Below are 21835 nucleotides of genomic sequence, written 5' to 3'. Positions count from 1 at the left end.
ACCCCAGGTCCCGAGCATTCTGGATAACAGGTCCCATACCTGTACTGCTTTCCAGTAGCAATTGCCTTTACAAATAACTTAAAAAATCATTGAAAATATACTAATGTTAATTCATTAATACACAGGTTTTGGGTGGAGTCGCTCTTTTACATTGTAAGTGACAGTAGAGCTTATCCTTGAATAGGATATATCTTAGGTTACATCCTTTCTCAAAGCTGTTGTTGAGGACAATTCATTGTTACATTTCGTACAGGAGAAACAAAACTCTGCATTCCAAAACTATCTTTTGTTACACTTCCTAGCGCTTGAGCTGGCTACTGTCAGTGTTTTATAAATGTGGGTCTGTACTTATGTTACACAGGCCTGGTAAAGGGTGGGCACCAATCTTTTTGCTAAACTGACATTGTTACATATGTGAAACATGCAGTGGGTTTGTTTCCTCTGATTTGCTGATCTTTCTTAACTGGGACAGTCTTTTACTTATGTCAAGGACTCAGAATGCATCCATATTACTGGTAAGCCATGATTTCTACCTCCCCCCCCCATGTATTTGCATTTATTGAACCTTCCCTGCCCTTCCACAATGATTTGTGCTTCATTTAGACTAACAACAAATTTGCAACTAGGAATTAAGGTCCCCATACACGGGCAGATCGCTTTCTTGGCGATGTCGCCAAGCGAGCGGATCTTCTCCTGATATCCCCACCTACGGGTGGGCGATATTGGGAGAATCCAGGATAATTTGATCGTTTGGCCCTGGGGCCAAACGATCGAATTATAACGATGGGCATAGGAAACATCGGTCCGGGGACCGGAGCCGACGCGGTCCCCGATCTGACTAGATTTTCTAAACTGCCTGATCAAAATCTGCCCAATTCCAGGCCAGATATCGGTCGGGCAGGCCCATCGGTAGTGCCCATACATGGGCCGATTAACTTCCAAATCGGTCTAAGGGACCGATATCGGCAGCTAGAATTGGCCCGTGTATGGGGACCTTAAGTCAAAATTTCTGCAGGATAAAACCAACCAGAATTGTCTCATTTGGAAAGAGTTACCATATTTTGTTGAATTAATAGACATTAGATTGTAAGCTCTACCTGGGCAGGGGTTGATGTACATGATATATGTAAAGTGCTCCAGAATATGTTGGCGTTCTATATAAATAAATGATTATAAAAATAATGTTAGGCTGCAAAAGACAAACTTTTGGCAGTACTAGTCAATTTATGGCATTTTGTGCCAATGTAGAATTCATTCAGATGCAGAAGTTGGCAAGTGAGACTTTCCAGCTGGCACAGAACAACATCTTCTTCTCTCCCCTGCTTGCTCTACAGACTGTTCAGAAATGGGGGGTTCTGCTGGCAAACTCACCCACAAGGCATGGGCAAGCCAGAGTGCATTCTGATCAAGTAAGGTAGTTTAGCTCTGTATACCAGCTCTGTGGTCTTCATTAATTTTTGTTTAAGAACTCTCCAGTTTGGAATTTCCGCAGTTATCTGGTTGCTAGGCTTAAATTACCTTATCAGCCAGGAAATGGTTTGAATGAGAGACTGTTATATCAATAGAAGAGGACCTGAATAGAAAAAATTATTAATAAAAGTTGATCATACACAGTGCGAGCCGCTTATTTGGCGCGGCCGCCAAACAAGCAGATCATCTCCCGATATGCCCACTGTGTGGTGGGCAATATCGGGCTAATTCAATCTTTTGGAATGAAATAAAATGGCGGGTATGTGGGCCTTCGGATCCAATGGAAATAAAACCTGTCAATTTTAGGCCAGATATCAGTTGGGTAGGTCCATGAGGTCTGAAGGACCCTAATTGGCAGCTAAAATCTGCCTGTGTATGGCCACCTTATCAATAGCAAGAAAATGGTAGCTTTTTATAGTTTTTTGGCTGCTGAGGTCAGTGACCTCTATTTGAAAGTTGGAAAGAGTCAGATGAAGAAGGGAAATAATTTAAAGGCTATAAAAAATAAATAATGAAGACCAATTGAATTGTTGCTTAGAATATAACATACTAAAGGTGAACCATCCCATTAACTTTATTTCAGATAAAAGGCAGAAGCCACAAACAAGAGACTTGCTAGTCCTGGCAGCAACTGCCCAATCCCAAACATGGATATACTTCTATGTAACTAGGGCTGCCTGCGCAGAAAGGAGCAAAGCTAACAGGATTCTTCTGTTTCCTGGATCTCTTCAGTTGCTGCAAAGGAGCAGCAACCAGTGTAAGGGAATAGTAATTACATTTCATTTGACTGTCTGTAAATTAGCAATAGAAAGAGTGCACATTTTGTAGTTCCATAAGAAGCTCTTTTCATGAATAAACCCTGCAGAACAATAGAATCTGTGCTTCCCACTAATCAGAAATGCAAAGTGCTGCCTGCAGTCGTCAAGGATTCTCTATTATACCCTGAGCCACCATCAACGCCCACATGTATCACTAGTGCCCCATACAAGTGTAACATTTGGTAGCCCCCCCATGCCATACCATACACAGGGGTGAGGCGGCCATAAGGTGAGTTGAGACACTTGCCTCTGGCGGCAGTGCCGGACAAGTTACCGTGGGTGGTAAAAATCCCCTCTTGGTACCTTAACGAGCCAAAATTCCTATATCGCCCCCCCTCTCTGACACTAAAAAGCTATGCGCCGGGGGAGTGAGGGGGCGCGGCAACAACTTAGCCAGGACCCCTGAGGTGGCGCTGACCATTCATCAGCAAATTTTTGTTTCAGAACCCAAGTAATGATGGGGCCTCTACAGGTACTATCTGTTCCCAGCTCATGCCCGCCATTGCAGTGTTTAAAGGGGTTGTTCACCTTCAGATTAACTTTTAGTATTTTATAGAATAACCTATTCTTAGCAGCGGTCAAAAATAACAATAGCCCTGCGAGGCAGCAATTTTATTGGTATTTTTATGACTTATCTTTCTATTCAGGTCCTTTCTTATTCATATTCTAGTCTCTCAATCAAACAACTGCCTGGTGCTGTGTCATTTTATGACACACATGCAGCATAGGGCAGGCAGAGTATGGCACACACATGCAGCATAGGGCAGGCAGAGTATGGCACACACATGCAGCATAGGGCAGGCAGAGTATGGCATAGACAGGCATTGTAGGGCAGGCAGAGTATGGCACACACATGCAGCATAAGGCAGGCAGAGTATGGCATAGACAGGCATTGTAGGGCAGGCAGAGTATGGCACACACATGCATTGTAGGGCACGCAGAGTATGGCACACACAGGCAGCATAGGGCAGGCAGAGTATGACACACACATGCAGCATAGGGCAGGCAGAGTATGGCACACACAGGCAGCATAGTGCTGGCAGAATATGACACACACATGCAGCACAGGGCAGGCAGAGTATGGCACACACATACAGCATAAGGCAGGCAGAGTATGGCATACACAGGCATTGTAGGGCAGGCGGAGTATGGCACACACATGCAGCATAGGGTAGGCAGTGTATGACACACATAGGCATTGTAAGGCAGGCAGATTATGGCACACAGATGCAGCATATGGCAGATGGAGTATGGCACACACAGGCATTGTAGGGCAGGCAGAGTATGGCACACACAGGTAGCATAGAGCAGGCAGAATATAGCACCCACAGGCAGCATAGGGCAGGCAGAGTATGGCATAGACAGGCATTGTTGGGCAGGCAGAGTATGGCACACACACGCAGCATAGGGAAGGCAGAGTATGGCATACACATGCAGCAAAGGGCAGGCAGAGTATGGCACACACAGGCAGCATAGGGCAGGGAGAGTATGACACACATATGCAGCATAGGGCAGGCAGAGTATGGCACGCACATGCAGCATAAGGCAGGCAGAGTATGGCACACACAGGCAGCATAGGGCAGGGAGAGTATGACACACACATGCAGCATAGGGCAGGCAGAGTATGGCACGCACATGCAGCATAAGGCAGGGAGAGTATGACACACACATGCAGCATAGGGCAGGCAGAGTATGGCACGCACATGCAGCATAAGGCAGGCAGAGTATGGCACACACATACAGCATAAGGCAGGCAGAGTATGGCATACACAGGCATTGTAGGGCAGGCAGAGTATGGCACACATAGGCATTGTAGGGAAGGCAGAGTATGGCACACACATGCAGCATAGCGCAGGCAGTGTATGACACACATAGGCATTGTAAGGCAGGCAGATTATGGCACACACATGCAGCATAGGGCAGATGGAGTATGGCACACACAGGCATTGTAGGGCAGGCAGAGTATGGCACACACACAGGTAGCATAGAGCAGGCAGAATATAGCACCCACAGGCAGCATAGGGCAGGCAGAGTATGGCATAGACAGGCATTGTTGGGCAGTCAGAGTAAGGCACACGGGAAGCATATATATGAGGTGTGAACAATGCAGGGCCTTACAGATGTGAACAATGGAGGAACGTACAGGTGTGAACAATACAGGGGTTTATAGGTGTAAACACTTCAAGGGTTTACAGCCTGAATCTGAGATTGTGGGCCTCATGTGACCCAGGTGCTGCCAGTTGGACAGCACTGTTGTAGAGCAGTAATTGTCAGTCTAATTTGGTTCAAGATCCTGACAAGCTGACACAGCAAAATTAAAGGATGATGATGATATTTTTTGCTGGAAAATGCCATTACCTGTCTTTTAACTTATTTTTGTGCAAGTCATTAGATATTACACTTCCATAATGCAAAGTACACATTATCATTCTGTATTATAATTGCTAATCGTTAAAGGAGACAAAGCCAAAGCTGCAGAGCCGTGCAGTGTGGCCGCCATATGTGGTTGCTTCGCTTCCTGGCCTCAGCTTCTGGTGGCAATTAATGACCTAGAACCTAGGCACAGGAAACAAGGAACATAACTGACTTCAAAGGGGTCATTTACATTACCCCATGGCACCCTGGGGTAAGCTGCGCTTTGCTCCACTCTGATATTAGGTCGGTCCCTGTTTTATATATAAATATATATATATATATTATCTTGCTAATTTTACTAAAGAACAATTGTACAGCTGCCTTGGCTATTTTCTAAATCAATTAAGTATTAATGTATAGAGGCAGTAAGCACTGAAAACGCTGTGAAATGTGCTTTTCCGCATGGTTTTCCAAGAGATTACATTTAGACAGCTATTAAATAGGTTTCACGGTGTAACATAAGCAACAAATGGGAGACAAGTCGTTCCACTCTTTAGCAGCTTCTTTTTTTTTCAGAACTACAAATCCAATATTCGTTCCAGCACAGTGTCCAGTCGCTGCAAATTTCAGTAACATTCCATAGAAAATAAGGGAAACTTTGTAGAAATGTAATAAAAGTAAAAAGTGTTTGCAGTGAGGCATTTTTATTCTGCTATTTACTTTTTTGCTTTCCCCCTGGAGACTCTAAAGAGAACAAGTCCGTTAGGAGGCCACACCATAGAGTACCAATACCTGTTGGGTGCCCATTCACTTATCCTTTGTGATTTTAAGTCATCAGTGTTTGGTCACTTATGTGAAGGGCTATATTGGACTTAATGATTGTTTGGCTCCCATGCCAGAACAGAGGCTATGCTGGCCCATCAGGAAAGGACCACATCAACACTCCAATGCTGTCTTCATTGGATGGGATTTTCAAAATTTGCCTTATATTTTCAGTCAGATATCTGATAGAAGGGGCCACACGGGCAGAGAATCTGCCAACTCAGTCTGAAGGGGGCAAAACAACAGCTTATATCTACCCATGTGTGGCCAGCTTTACTTGTAAAATTTCTGATGGTGGCCACGCTTACACATGTAAGATCCAGTTTATTCAAACTATAGAAGGTTTGAGGACCTGTCTTGTAACAATTCCTTACACATTTTTTAGTGTCCCACATTGTTCCAGAAACCGGATCTCTGTTAGTGTCCCTCTCCATCACTCCTAGCCATTTCCGTTGCTCCTGTCAGCTGCTGACTTGACAATATACCACACAGGCAATGTGTTTTATGTGGGATATAGCTTTTATTCTACAGCATGGCACGCTTCCAGGCAGTATTGGCTGTGAGATGTAGGGAGGGGGAACAGTGCAGGGACATAGCACCAGGGGAAGAAATCAATACACAGACTGTAAATGCTTCTTAATAACTCTGATAATATGTGTTGAACTGCTTCCAGCCTGTCTTATGTGTAGTAAGGATTCTATACTACTTATAGATGAGATTTTGGTAAGCCAGGGACATGAACATGCACACAACAAAAATAATAGATATCCTCTTGGGCAGTGCTCCTATAATGTAAACACATGTATATATATATATATATATATATATATATATACATTATATGTATTAATATATATACATTAATTATTTTTCTAGTTTTCAAGATATTGGCAGTTTTAAACTTATATAGTCTGCTTAAAATTGACAGCAAGCCGAGAAGAGACTTTTGACATTTGGTGATTTATAAGCAGAGCAACATCAGATGTTCCTTGTCTCCGGAAGCAAATTTTTAGCTGTAACCAGTTGACCAAAATGACCAACGGGGTGGTGCAGTTGTTTCAAATTCACTATAATAGTAGTTTAAAAAAATGCTAATATCTTAAACACCAGGAAAAAAGACAGTTAAAAAAGTGCTTAAAAGAGCGCTGTGGGCAGTTTTACATGATTTGCTTTTGTGAGTTCACATCTTTACGATTTACCAGACTAGACAGGGGGATTAAGCAAAAAGCTACCACTCAGTGACCTATGGCAGTACTATGCCATACTATATCTGACTTTGACCTTGATTTCCACTAATAGAAAATAATGATAAAGGACTTTCATTTGACAGTCATTAAAAAGCATTTACAGCTCCTTCAGTGTGATGGGTGCAGTAGGGGTATGACCAACCTCATATGAGTCTTTGGTGTGATAATCAGGTTACAGGTCAGTTCGGAAGAATGGCTGGATGCCTCTACAGGGAGAAAAGCTATGTGTTATCCTATTAAAGGATTACTCACTGAGTTTGAAAACCATATGAGAGTCATTGTTGTGATTAGCATGTGATTAGTATGAAATGATTGAGCTGCCAGACTGCTGACTGATTGTGATTCCTGCTGCTTTAGTGTCTCTGCAGAATCAAACCTTTCAAACTGCTTTTACAAAGTGGTTTCTCTCTCTTCTGGCTGTGTGCTTGGTTTTATTGTCTACTGCCACCTGCTGGTCAAATTTGTGTTGTTTTGATTTCTCCTGCTAAACGCAACACTAGCCTTCAAAAATTTTCCGTAAACAGAATATACATTTTCATAATTTTCTATTAAAAAAAAAGAAAATTACTAAAGCAACTGGAATGTATCATTTCTACAGATTCTCTAGTTTCTGTAGTTTCACTTAATTCATTTCTGTTTATTATAATTACTCTAGTGGTAACCCCCCCACAATTTATATGATGTGCCCATTTGTGCAGCAGTTGAAAGGGGTAGTTCAACTTAAGTTAACTTTTAGCATGTTATATAATGGCTAATTCTAAGAGACTTTTCAATTGAGCTTCATTTTTACTTTTTATTTTTTCGTTTTTTACAATTTTTGAATTATATGCCGCCTTATGCTTCTTTTTAACTTTGAAATTGGGATTACTGACCCCAGCAGCCAAAAAATGATAGCTCTGTGAGGCAACCATTTTATTGTTACTTTTTATAACTTACGGTATCTTTCTATTCAGGCCCTCTCCTACTCATATTCCAGTCTCTTATTCAATGCCTGGTTGCTAGGGTAATTTGCACCCTAGCAACCAGTTAGCTGCTTAAATTCCAAACTGAAGAGAGCTGCTAGATAAAAGGCTAAATAATTAAAATAATAAAAAATTAAAATAAAGACTAATTGCAAATGATCTCAGAATATCACTCTCTATATCATACTAATAGTCAATTTAAAGGTGAACAACTCTCCAAACTACAGCAGAGAGCACTATGCCTAAAAGACTAGCCAAGGCAAAGGGGACAGAGAGCCAAAACAGGGATAGTTACAAACCTTGCAATACTGCTGTCTGGTTGCCTAGGTCACTTATCTGAGCAACAAGGCTGTTGTTATAATAGTTGACTACAAGATGAATAGATGAATAATTGTCTGAATAATCACACATAATAATAATAACAACAGGGATAATTCATAATAACAATCACAATCAAGAATCTTAATGAAACTTCTTCTGTTTTTTGGGGGGTCACTGAGTCTAGCAGTAAGAATTTATGGATAGAGAGTGGTATAAGTGCACATTCCCTACGTTTTTCTGGAAAAGATAAGTAAGGTGGTGGCATGGCGCTGCATCAGTTTTTTTCCCTGGGCCCAACATATTGGCTGCCACCAGTGAATGGGGCTTTCCTTGTTCATTAAGAAAAAAATCACAGTATCACTTTCTATGTAAGTTGGACTTCTGTTTTAAAGATATGTAAACCGAGGATAATTGTACTAAGAAATATGGCTTGTATTGGTGTTTTAATATTGTATTTTAATAAGCTTTTCTGACTCTGCAGTCTGATAATCCAGTCCAGCCATGAGTCGGGAAGCAACATTTTTCGCTGAAATAAGCAGTAATCCATTATTGGGAAAACAGCTTTCTGGCAGCACAAAGAATGCTTAAAAATCCTGACGTTCTTATTGCTAATTAAACCCTGAAATGAAACCATGGTGTCTAGCGGGCAGCACACTGTCTCTCCTGCTCCACAGCAACAGATGTTCCTCATATAACACAAAGCACATTCCTGCGTACAAGCATATGCTCCGCTCACCACCTTATGTCTGAGATGAAATATATCAAACACAGAATTGAACTTGCATATTGGTGTAGTTAGCATGAAATCTGCGCTACTCTGTGCTTATGCCCCTTCTGGCTGTATTTTAAAGTAGACATATACCTTCTATAGGAGTGTCACTCTACAACTTGCAGCCTTCTTTAGCATAGTATGACAGGTTAGAGCATTATGGGAGTTGTAGTTCTCCAAGCATAAAGATGGATTCTTAAAGCAACATTTACAATAATATTTTTTACAGTTTCTCCAGGGCCAATGGAACAATAGATACAAGAGGACACCTGAATGAGAATCCTGCCTGCTCTGTTTGCACTTGCTCTAAACACCTAATCAGCACAATCTCTGCCATTCTGAAGTTTAATTATAGTATATAATATATGATATTAATAGGTATGAATTGCAGTTGCAATATGTTATGTAATAAGGAGACGCTGGAAAGGATGATTTGGCTGAACTTATAGTGGAAACAAAAAAAAAACTGATGGTGGTCCTTTGGGCTACAGCACATAAAGTGTTTTGATTGCTGCTACTCAGTAGTAGGATTGCCACCTTTCAGACTTCTTACCAGCCAGGGGCGGAGCAATTACATCAATAGGGGCGGGGCATGAGGTTTGAGTTTGGGGTCGAGTTAAAAAGGAAGCTGAGAGAGGGAATAGGAGGTAGGCTGCAGGCGGATTGGAGGCCGGTAAATTTGTAAAAACATCCCCAGCCATGGCTGGTATTTTACTGCCTAGGCAAGTGAAATACTGGCCAGGTGGCAACCCTACTCAGTAGCCATAAACAGTTGTGGACTAGGATTCAAAATTGGCTCTGGCATTACAAGAACACAGAACCCCAAATAGACCCAAGCAGCCCAATAGATAGTGACTGTCTATGGCATCTAACAGCAGCCCCCCTGGCATTTGCCAATATACAGAGGTTGCCAGTCCGGGCTTGGCCATGAACAGAATGTCAGGGATCTCTGCAAGTCTCTTATGATTGGCTTTAATGTGTGGCACTACAAGGAGCCCACAGCTGGAACTTGTTGGTGCAGAAGGTGCAATATTATGGTATTACAGACATAGGCATGCGGAATTGGAAATGATGGCATCCTAGAGTCCTAATGCCTGCTTTTGTCAGCTGGTAAGTACAGGGGTGCCCTGTGCCCTTGTGAGATGCATTCTGCACTTTGCAATGAATTTAATAGTACAATAGTACAGACACAAGTGAGCTCTGTATAAGCCAGGGGGTTGCAATTTTGCACTCACATACCTCTCCAGTACTTGTGCAGTAACATTGCAAATGAACCCTACTGTCATCAGCTACAGTAATCCCAGTAATAGCATCAGGCTTATAGGAAAAGAGTCATGCATAGTCCCGCCATCACCAGTCCTGGGAACAAGCAGTCAAATCTCCTATACGGTTTGGTTTCTAAAAGACATTTTTGTACTTTCTCTCCCTTTGGCATCTCAGGCCTGTTCTCTCATGAATTATTTACTTTGCACTAATTACCTCCCTTCATTGTGCTTATGGTTTATACAAGGTTTCTATGGTTACACATGCCTGGGAGCAGGCATTATTGAAGCCGACATTTATGTCCCAGCCTGGAGTGACAGTTGTACATGTGGGCAGTTTTGGAAGAAAGTTTACTGTGGTGCCTAAAGGGCCAGCTGGGCATATATTGGGGCCTATTTATTATGCCATGCATGGCCAGGCTTAAACGTGTAAAAAATGGAATCTTTTTTTTTTACATGTTTTTTCTTCCGCTGGAATTTACGTAAAATAATAGCATAAAATCTGGCATTTGGAGAGCGAAATTTGACATTTATTTTACACAGCTTTTTACACCATTTGTTCTGCAAATTTTGTTTTACACGGCATAATGAAGTGTCCTTAGTGTCCATTGTTTGATATTTTTCAATCCTTTTTGTTACATAGAGAGGTCCTGACAATTATAATACATAAATATTTGGTTTTTAACATGTTCCACAAGCATTTTCTGCAAGCATGTACCCATTAGTTGCCATAAATTAGAATTCTAGTGACTGTGTAAGTGGTGGACATAAGACCAATGTCCCACTTGAAATGATGTTTGCACTAGCAGGTATGGGCCACAATTGTTACACAGTTCACATTACCACTTCTCTCTGCCTCACCCAGCCGACCTGCACTGCACTAATGCTGCCTCACAGCAGAGTAGTCTGAAAGCACAAAGTGGCACCCCCTGCCAGCTAGGAGCCCACTTGCCCTCTGTCATGTGCAATGTGTGGCTTGTCAGCAGCTCCTCAAAATTCCAGACCCTAGCCTAAACCTTCACAGTGAGCGGCAGGGGCATGGTGGCCACTGACTAGGTTTGCTAGGGCACAGATTGGCTTGGCCCACCCCTGTCCCTAACTGGTGATCTATTAGCCAGGATCACCAAGCCTCTACACTCCACATTGGGTGCCCCTTCTAGTTAACCTAACTGCCTTACAATTCTAAGGAGAGCGCTAACAGGAGTAACCTGCCAGATATAGGGCCACCTGTACCTACTCGTCTGTATCTTGTCTCCTGGTCCATCAATGAACATCTAAGAGATGCTATATAGATAGAACCAGCTTTGGGGGTTACTGCCACCTACTAACCTAAATGAAAATGATATTTGACCATAACTACATACAGGTATGGGACCTGTTATTCAGAATGCTTGGGACCTGAGGTATTCCAGATAAGGTATCTTTCTGTAATTTGGATCTCCATACTTTAAGTCTATTAAATCCAGTAAGGATTCATTATATGTTGGGATCAAGTACAAGGTGCTGTTTTATTATCACATAGAAATAGGAAATCCTTTTTTAAAATTTGAATTATTTGATAAAAATTGACTCTTTGAGAGATGGCCTTCCTGTAATTTGGAACTTTGGATACAAGAGTTTCCGGATAACAGATCCCATACCTGTGCAAGTTCCAAAACATATCCTCCTTAGAAATGTATATGAGAGCCATTTGGCGCATTTGGTATAAAATCACTAACTTTTTGCCCAAGAGAGGCTTGAAGATTAAAGTCACAACCCAAAATTGGGGGAGGGGGGGGCTTCATTTTTATTTATTTATATTTGATATAAAGGGGTGCAGTAATATAAACACCCACCTTTTAGCTAAGTAATTTAGTGTTGTATGACTTCTTTCTGAGACTCGTGACATGCTGGGTTTGTTGGTCATTGCTAGTTCTTACGTAGATCAAAAGGCCCGTGATTCACTTCCCATTAATGGTAGCGTTGCCCTTTTGTGCCGTTATTGACTAAACCATGCATCAATACAGTGAGTCGGCAGCTGGAGCTCCTTGCAGAACCTCCCCGTACTGTTTATGGCAAGTGGCCTGGGTAAATCACATCCATGGTTGGAACCATATGAGCTTCTATCTTGTGGCATTAATTGTAAGGTAGCTGAGAATCTAGTTGCACGTCTCCCTGTAGGGACTGCCTACACGCAGTGTTTCCATAGAGATACTTGCTGATCACAGGGCCAGATGCTGAGTTCTGTATGTGCATTGCCCACTGCCACTGGTGCTGTATATGCTGTCACATGAAAACTGTTACCGCTATTAAACTTTCTAATGAAGCGGAATTACAACACAAATACAGCTGGGCCAAAGCCTTTTAGTTGCTGTTACTGAAAACATTTAAGGAAAATTATACCCCCAAACAATGTAGGTCTCCATAAAAATATATTGCATAAAACAGCTCAGATGTAAAACCCTGCTTCATCTGAATCAGTGCTGTCCAACTGGCAGCCCGTGGGCCGCTCTGTTTGTCCCCCACCTGTCTGGCAGCTTGGATGGCTTACCGTTGAGTAAGATTTAAATGGTATCATTATTGAGATTAACTGGCCCCCTGCATGGTTCTCACCTCAGATTCAGACTGTAAACCCCTGTATTGATTAAACATATAATCCCCTGTACTGTTCACACCTTTTAATCTCTGCATTGTTCACCCCCTGCATTGTTCACACCTCAGGCTCAGACTGTAAGACCCCACATTGTTCACCTCTTCACACCTCAGACTGTAGGACTGTAGGAACAGTGCCAGCATTGTGTCACTGCATGTACTGCCTGCCCTATACTGCCTGTGTATATGGCTCACACAGGCAGCATAGGGCTGACAGAGCATGGCACACACAGATAGCTAAGGGCAGGCAGAGTATGGCACACACAGGCAGCTAAGGGCAGGCAGAGTATGGCACACACAGGCAGCTAAGGGCAGGCAGAGTATGGCACACACAGGCAGCTAAGGGCAGGCAGAGTATGGCACACACAGGCAGCTGAGACCTGTTTAGCTTATTAGTTACAATTGTATGGTGCAGGTGGGGCTTTTTACCTTTCTAGGTTCTGCCAAAAGCTACTTTTTAATTAAATGTGAGAAACAATGTTTCTAAGTGCAGGTGAAGCTTGTTTAACTTTTCTGGCTCTCTGACAAAAGCTACTTTTTGATTAAATTTGTATCTTTTTTATCATTCAGTACAAGAGATCAGGGGGGAAATGATGGACTTTTCAGTAAGAATCTGGGACTGGGGGTTGAGCGTACTGCATTGCTAAGGCTGATGCCACACGTGGCGTTTTTACGCTGCGTATTTTCTAATTCTCTCAGCGGTTGAAAAACGCACAATATCATCATCCATAGAAATAATTTGAAAAGACTCAAAGCAAACTACACAAAGCGTAAATACGCTAGAAAACGCCTTAGCACGGATTTTTCAAGCGTTTGCCGAAATACGCCAGTATTTGCACAGCAAGCTATTCCTATGTATACCCAAAGGCAGCTGCCAGACCTAGCTGAAATACGCAGCGTTTTTTTACTATTTCGCACTATTAGCACCATGGAAACGGGATTTGTCAGGGGCTGTGTGGCTTGTGCTGCGTTTTTAGGCTGAGAAAATACGCAGCGTAAAAACGCCACATGTGGCATCAGCCTTAGGGGCACAAAATTGTATCCCTTAGGTCCAGTGTCGGACTGGCCCACCGGGATACCAGGAAAACTCCCTGTGGACCCAGGGGTCAGTGGGCCCTCCTGCTCCTGATCATTTGGCCTGCTTCATGGTCATTCCCTATTTCCGAATAGGAACAAAGAGGAGAAATAAATGTAAGAATAGGTGCTAGCATAAAAATAAAAGATACTAGGAGAATAAAGAGGTTGGGTGGGGAAAGGAGGAAAATAGTTTGGAGAGTTGGTCTATGGTCCAAGGTTTTCTGGTGGGCCCCTGGGGTCCCAGTCCAACACTGCTTAGGTCCTATGCACAGAGCACTTGTACCTGAACCATTATAAAGTGCAAGCCAGAATCGGACTGGCCCACCAGGATACCAGGAAAACTCATGGGGGGCCCAGGGGTCAGTGGGCCCTTATGCTCACCCAGCCATTTGCTTTGTATGCCTATACCATGGTCATTTCTCATTTCTATATGAGAACTAAGAAAAAAAATGAAAGCAACAATAGGTAATATGTACAGAGAAGTGAAAAAAGAAGGCGAGTTAAGAGTAAAGGACACTGGTGCAAGCTCTACCCTCTTCACCTTGTATAAGAGAGAAAAGGAATTACATTTTTTCTTCCTCTGGAACTGCCACTGCCTAGTTAGTTCATTCTGAATGGCATGCAGGCTATAATCATTCACAGCGATTCCCATATGAACAAAGGCACTGCATGCAAATAGTTCTGCCTTACACTTTATTGATTATTCTCTTAGGGCAAAGATTGTTGGAATATCAGCCCTTAACGAAGACATATTGTGTAAAAAAACAAGATTGTGCAACAAAACAATATACATCGCGAAATATAGAAAGAATGTGCTTTAAAAAGCTGTATATTGGGCTGATTTATTAAACAGTTTCTCAAATAAAAACCCCTCTAGTCCCGCCCATCTGTTTCACTTGAGTAAATACAACATGCCCACCTCTGGTTTAAAACACAAACCATAGCAGATCTATAGGGAGCACCAATAAAGGGGCCATTTTTAAAGATAATGATCAATTTTTGTGAAACCAGCATTATATATTATTCATTATTGCAGGATTTTACTTATGCTTTGTCTCCGTTAAGTACCCTACTAAGAAATTCTCAGCACTAGAAAATCAGTAGAAACTGGAATATTTCTCTGATTTATAAGCAGACCATTCCTAATGTGCTTATATTAAGGGCCCTGATTACAGGAAGGATATTCTCATACAACAGTATCCCATTTATTCCCATGTTTTTTGCCAAAGTCATAAAAATTGTAATGATCAAAACTTTTCCCCACTTCCCTGTTAGACCACTAAGACAGAAGGATTTCATCTTCATCATTGTTTGTTTATATTGTTTATATAGCCTCAACAAGTTGAACATCCCTTTACAATATGATTCTAACATAGTAGCAAATGATACTGGAGGAGGTCACTATAATCTCAGGCTTAAACCATGGCAGAACTGATGAATAGGGCTTGCCTATTCAAGAACAAAAATGATTTTAACTTTTTAAAATTCCATTTAATAACTTTTAATAACAGTTCTGTACAGCAAGATTGACTAATCCATTGAGTAAGGAAATTATAAAGATTAATGGTTTGCAATTTGCATGTTAATTAATACATCATTTTCCAAATAAAAGATTTAGACTTTAATGTAGAAGTAACACATTGGATATTGCAAGGACAGATCAATAGAGAGGTGGGAGAGAACAAAAGTGCTCATTGTGCAGACAAAAATATTGAATGTGAAAGGGCAGACAATAGAAGAAAACGTGCCAATATTGGACAAAGGGGGCGTCAGGAGGAAAGCTGTTCCTATAGGGCAGATTTGTTAAAGACCAATGGGGGATTCCAGAAGGAGAATGTTAATGATTTGTCACATATATCAGAGCAGTTAGGTCTTGCAAATTGTCCAAATGTGCTTGACTCATTTGAGCTGTCAAACACATTCATTTTCAGTGGGTTATATTGCTTGGCAGTGCTTGTTATATTTTTAATAAGTTGTATGCATCGGACTGCTCATTAAAATGCTGATTAATAAATTGTCCCATACATTTTACAGGGGAAATGTGAAATTGTACAAAGAACTGACTGTGCATGTGGGGAAGCCAGTGGAAAAAACAATGGAGGAGTGGGATAAAAGAGCTGGCTCTTCAAATATGTACAGCATCTCATTCCCCAACCAAGGCGATATATATATATATGAAACAGGACTGTGTTGTAACAGGAAAGAGACATCCTATCAAGAATGTAATTGTCCACTGAAGCCTTAAAGTTTGTTTCAATGGAACCAGGGGCCCTGGCCCAAACCTTCCAACTCATACATGTGATTTTTGAGGTAGAAAATACTGGCTTCTCTGCTTTCAACCCTGGCTGTATATTAATACTTACTGTTTTCTTTCATTTTCAGGCTTGTTTTGATGTCCATTCCAGCCCAACCGATCCAAGAGAATGCCATTGGTTAAGAGAAATATAGAGCCACGGCATTTATGCCGAGGAACTGTGCCAGATGGAGTCACCAGTGAGTTGGAGTGTGTCACCAACAGCACCCTGGCTGCCATCATCAAACAGCTCGGCAGCCTTAGTAAGTAACCGCTAAGGCCTTGGAGCCTTTGATTATATGATAAGAATAAAAGGAACCTATTTTTTCATCAGAATATAACTTATCCTTCAGCTGAATTGCAGTGTCCTTTGTAACTGCTGAATTTATATTCTTATATATATATATGCAATATATATATATTAGCAAATTTATATATATACAGGTATCCCATTATCCAGGAAGCTCCGAATTACAGATAGCCCATCTCCCATAGACTCCATTTTAATCAAATAATTCAGAATTTTAAAACTGATTTTCTTTTTCTATGTAGAAATAAGACAGGCAGGCATCAGTTCCCTATCAGCTCACCTGCACATCCAGAGAATTCAGCCAGCAGGAAGTGGAACAGATGGGCGGGACTAGTGGGGTTTTTGGTGGAATTTCTCAATAAATAAGTCTGAAACAAAACTTTTTTGAGCACATTCCTTCTATTTTTAGAGGAGTATACAGTAATTCACTGGTACATTTCCCAGAGGAAAGGCAATAGCTTTATATAAGTTAATATGTACAACCTGAGAATTGGAAAAATATATGAAATGCATACACAATACATGTCTAAATACAATAAGATGTCATTTGCAAATAAATTCATTTCTCCGGACCACAATAAGCCACTTAGACGCATTACCTTTCAGGGTTGAGTGAGGGCCAAGGATGGAGCTGAAGTGGGAAACAGGCAGCACAGGTGCTTAGCAAACACTTTATTGATGCCAGGTTAACAAGGCAAGGTAGAAGGGGGGATTAAAGGATATGTAAAGCTCATTTCATGTATGGCCAAAATGTTAGGCACCTACAAGTTTTTTTTTCCTGGGCTTCTGTTCAGAGAAAACTGCACTGGTGCATGGAAAAAACTTTGCACATTAGTGGCATTTAACTTACCTTACCTCCTACTTACCTTTCTCCCAGGCTTTACATGTCCTATAACAGGCAGGCATGAAGGGTGGCTCTGACACAGCAAGGCAAGTAAGGCACACAGGCTGGTAAGGCAGATGGGCAAAAGTCCAAGGAAAGGAACAGGAAGAATTGACCAAGTCTAAGCCCAAACAATGGACAAAGCAGGCAGCGACCACACTGGTATTAGCAGGTACAGGGCAGGTACAGGACATAGTCTGCATAAACTGGTTCCCCAGGTGCAGCAGGTAAGTGCATAAACCCCAAGGTGTGCAGGTTTGTGCTCCTTAGTGCATTTACACTTATGCCTAGGGCTATGGTAAATGTGCCCTGTTATACTGTAAAGAGATAATGAACTACTGCTGTTAAATATAAAGATATTACAAATCACATTAGAGTTACAATATCCTTATTAATAGTTTAATGTATTTCAGTTAAAGGGGTTGTTTGCCCTTGAGTTACCTTTCAGTATGATCTAGAGAGTATTTCCTGAGACAATTTGCACTTGGTCTTCATTTTTTTATTATTTGTGTTTTTTTTTAAAATTATTTCCCTCTTTGTTTAGCATCTCTCTAGTTTTGGGATTTCAGCAATTAGCTGGTTGCTAGGGTTTCAGTTAACTTAGCAACGAGGGAGTGGTTTGAGAAGCTGATATATTTATAGGAGAGGGCCTAAACAGAAAAATATGTAATACAAAGTAATAATAACAATAAAATAGTAGTTATTTTGCTGTTGGGAGAAGAATAAGGCACATCATTCAAAAACTATACAAAATAAATAATGATGACCAGTTAAAAAGTTGCTGAGAACTGGCCATTTTATAACATACTAAAAGTTAACTTAAAGGTGAACCAACCCTTTAAGATCCTCTACAACATGTATATAATAATACCTGAGATTGTCGGATTACATTAGTAGTTTTTTCTCCAGCTTCCAGCATGTCTCTGCCAGCTTAAATGCTGAAGAATACTGGAAATGGCAGGTTTTTATTCCCTCTAACTAAATAGCTGTAGATGTATTAGGCCACAATGAATATAGCATTAAGATAAGTATTGAAAAATACTCACTTATAAACTTTTATGGGCTAAAATGTAACAAGACAACAGATGAAAGTTCTGTGATCTAGAAGTACTTAAGGATATTAAGAAATTGTCACTAGGTGTCACTAGAGAGCCAGAATGAAAAACATCATTCTGATTCACAGAATTAGTCACAGCTCTAGCAAAATAACCGCTATGCTAAATTTATACAGCTGTGAGATATTTCTAGTGCTGCGCAGTTAGAGAAAGGCAACCATAACTAAAGGTGAGGGGGACCCTGACTTTTTATTATTCCGATACAACTTTTTGAGCAGAATGGAGGAAATAGCTGGGCAACAGTATAGCTCCTCGGCCTGCTAATAAACTATGTATAATCAGAGACTTGATGTTACAGGTAAATCATGTCTAAATGATGTATCTGGCACACACTGCTGCACCTCTTTCCGAACTAAAGTAAAGTGCTATTTGTATTTTGTGCGCCAGATGAATCAGTAAGGTCAGCTCCATCTATACGTTTATGCTTGGAAATTTTCCACTGTTCCTTTATAAACACCCCTGATTCACTGAGGCGTTATTACGCTATAGCTGCTATGTATGAATGTAGAGTGTAGGTGAGCAGATTATGTTTCATCAGTGGCCATGCTAATAGCGCAGTGAGTAAGCTATGCGGGCTGTAACCACAGCAACCAAAGAATTGGTCCAACCCATCCCCTTGTAAATGTAGCAGGCACTTCCCCAGTGTTCCCCCGGCATTCACATACCATCAAATATAATTAACCCTCAAACACGTTGGATAAATTAATTGCATTTTACATCCTGACACTTGACTATAGAACAATGTACCAACATTGCTTGTAAATAGGGAATCTATCACCTTTAAAAATGTCAGTGTTTCCAGTTAACTTAGAATCAGTGTTGGCCTAATGCATGGTGACCCGAATTGTCTTGACAATATATTCAAAAGATTTTATATTTTCTCTCATAATGTTTCCCTAATGAAACAGGCCGCCATGCAGAAGACATCTTTGGTGAGCTCTTTAATGAAGCCAATAGCTTCTACATGCGCATGAACTCCCTGCAAGAACGAGTAGACTTGCTGGTTATAAAAGTGACTCAGCTGGACTCCACCGTAGAAGAAGGTAACTTTTTGAGTCTAATAAATTCATTGAAATGGCTCCAGATGCTGAGAACTACAACTTCCAAATTCCCCACCTCAGGTTGTAATGCTGAAGGAATTCTGGGAGTTAGAGTTACGCAGTATATCCAGAGCCCCTGACGCTTCCTGTACTTGTATCAGATGGACATATGTTTATGCCCATATATAACCTGCCTAATTGCTAGTTGCTCCAAAGAAAGGCAAAAAACCCTTCTGAAGCCTCTTTAATTTGCTGCAGAGGTGGAAAAAATTCCTTCTTGACTCCAAAATGGCAATCGAACCAGTCCCTGGATCAACTAGTACTAAAAGCTATCTTCCATAACGCTGTTTTTCTTTACTTGCAAAAAAGCCTTCCAACCAGTTATCTGCCACTACAACTGATTCAGGGAGAGAATTCCACAACTTCACAGATTGAACCCCCTTTCTTCTAATTGCAATGGGTGCCCTCCTGTGTGCTGGAAGGATCTTCTGGTAAATAAAGCATTAGGGAGATTATTATATGACCTCTGTACCCGATCCTGTAGCCAGTTTCCTATCCATGTGCAAACAACTTCACTAAGACCAACAGACCTTAGATTAGAAAGCAGTCGTTTGTGGGGCACTGTATCTTTTCATGTCTGCATAGGTTCCCTCTCATGCTACAGAACCTACAGGCAAGTTGGCTACTTATGGAAATACTGTTGTGTGTAGGTGATAAGACCATAGATTGTAAGCTCTCTTGCTGCAGGGATTGATATGAATGGTTCTGGGGTTTGGCAGCCAGTTGCAAGCAGCTTATTAGCAATAAATAAATTATATATTTATTCATTTAAATTATTTTGGCTGTCCAAAAATGATATTTAAGCCTTTTTAATATAGCTATGATTCTGTAGTTTTGCTCGTGCCTGAAAAACGGCTTTTTTTCTACTATAACTGGGCAGCTCCCTGTTCATTGTACATTTCCGTGAGTGAAGTGTTCCTCTGGGATCGGTGTTGACCTCATAAAGAGCTGTCATATAACCTTCCAACTGCCTAATCTTGTGAGAATAGATGCATTCATTTAATCTCCCCTCCTCGTAACTTTAATAATGTTTATTTAATTCAGTACATGCATCACCAGATACAAAGGGTACTAACTACTGAGACTGCACGTATGGCTGGCTTTTATGGTGTAGGCGAGGAAGGGTGAGAATAGCATGGGAAGCCCTAGCCATCTCAGCTTTTATACAACCAGTAATTCTACTGTACAATATAAGGATATTAGAAGTCAGTGAGGAGTTCCATGACCATGCAACATCTGTCTTTATAATATTGTTCCTTCTAGTGTATACAGTATATAGGGGCTAATATTTACATTTACTATAATTAGTGTATTATAATAGTTTTTATGGGAGCAAAATAATATAGTGACTGGAGCTCAGAATTTGTGTGCTTAATTCCCCTTACTCCCCCTGTATGTGGCTACCACTCTTTCATGGACATTGAAACTGGAGGCCCTCTTTTTTATTATTGCTTAAATTGACTTTTTGATCTACTAACCCTGCACTTTCCTTAAATCTACTGACTGACTGACCACCCTGATTATAGATTTGAATTCATATTGGGGTTTATATTATGAAATATGTGATTATTTTAAAAATGAAATGAATGTTCTGTAAATATTTATATTCTCCTTTTCTATGAATTTATAGTTCAGAGCCAGAGCTAGGTTTGCAGGCAAGTCACATGCCTTGGGCACAGTTGGTGGGGGGTACAAATAGATAGGGAGCTAGCAAGCAGGGAGCTGCAGGGGTCTGAACAGACTGAGCACAACAACAGCGACCCTGCAGACTATGAGAGCGGTAGGGGTTCGGTGTGCAGAGTGGTCAGTGGGGTGGGGGGGTTAGATATTGAATATTATGATTCATTTAAGGAACTGGAAGATTTAATGAAGAACTAAAATATGATAGAATAAAACTATATTAATGAACTATTAGGAAAATAAATACATTCCTTGAGGGCTCAGAATCCATATGGTTGAAATTATAGATACTGATTTTTAAAGATGCGTGGAACAGAGCACTGGATGAATGCAGTTTTAATTTAGTGACAATATTTATTGATTGACATACTGATAAATTAGCAATAGAAAAAGCGAAGCCAGGAATAAAAAGATGGAACAGTTTAATGATTTAAAGAAACATAATGAACTGGAACAACAGATGCTAGGAAGAATTACAAAAGTGGAATATGAGATTATAGAGACTAAAAGGAAGAAATACATAGTATAACATAAACACAGGAGTACAAGTAGGAAAGTGAGGGGGGGGAGTGAGGAAAGCAAAAGAGAATATAGTGCAGTTATTATAGCAGGAAAGAAGAGAGATAGACAAAGAAAGGAGATATAAGTGAAGAGAAAGAGAAACAGCCTTTTGTATAAGGAAGGAATGTAATTTTTAAGGAAGGGATTACGAGGGAAAGG

The 21835-nt window shown here is 40.9% G+C and overlaps 1 protein-coding gene across 1 annotated transcript in view; it reads left to right on the top strand.

Moving 5' to 3' along the window:
* The window catches only part of LOC100125044 (uncharacterized), a 25833-nt gene extending 4140 nt beyond the window's left edge, over window positions 1-21693 (top strand). The window contains 2 exon segments of the mRNA NM_001102964.1: window positions 16117-16290; window positions 19244-21693. Coding sequence (NP_001096434.1) covers window positions 16158-16290; window positions 19244-19515 — 405 coding nt within the window. The 5' untranslated portion in view covers window positions 16117-16157 and the 3' untranslated portion in view covers window positions 19516-21693.
* Window positions 21694-21835: the final 142 nt, after the last annotated feature.

The sequence above is a fragment of the Xenopus tropicalis genome, chromosome 8 (genome assembly GCF_000004195.4).
Source record: "Xenopus tropicalis strain Nigerian chromosome 8, UCB_Xtro_10.0, whole genome shotgun sequence".
NCBI classification, from domain to species: domain Eukaryota; kingdom Metazoa; phylum Chordata; class Amphibia; order Anura; family Pipidae; genus Xenopus; species Xenopus tropicalis.
The sequence above is the reverse complement of the archived record's forward strand: the minus strand, read 5'-3'. Positions and strand labels throughout refer to the sequence as shown.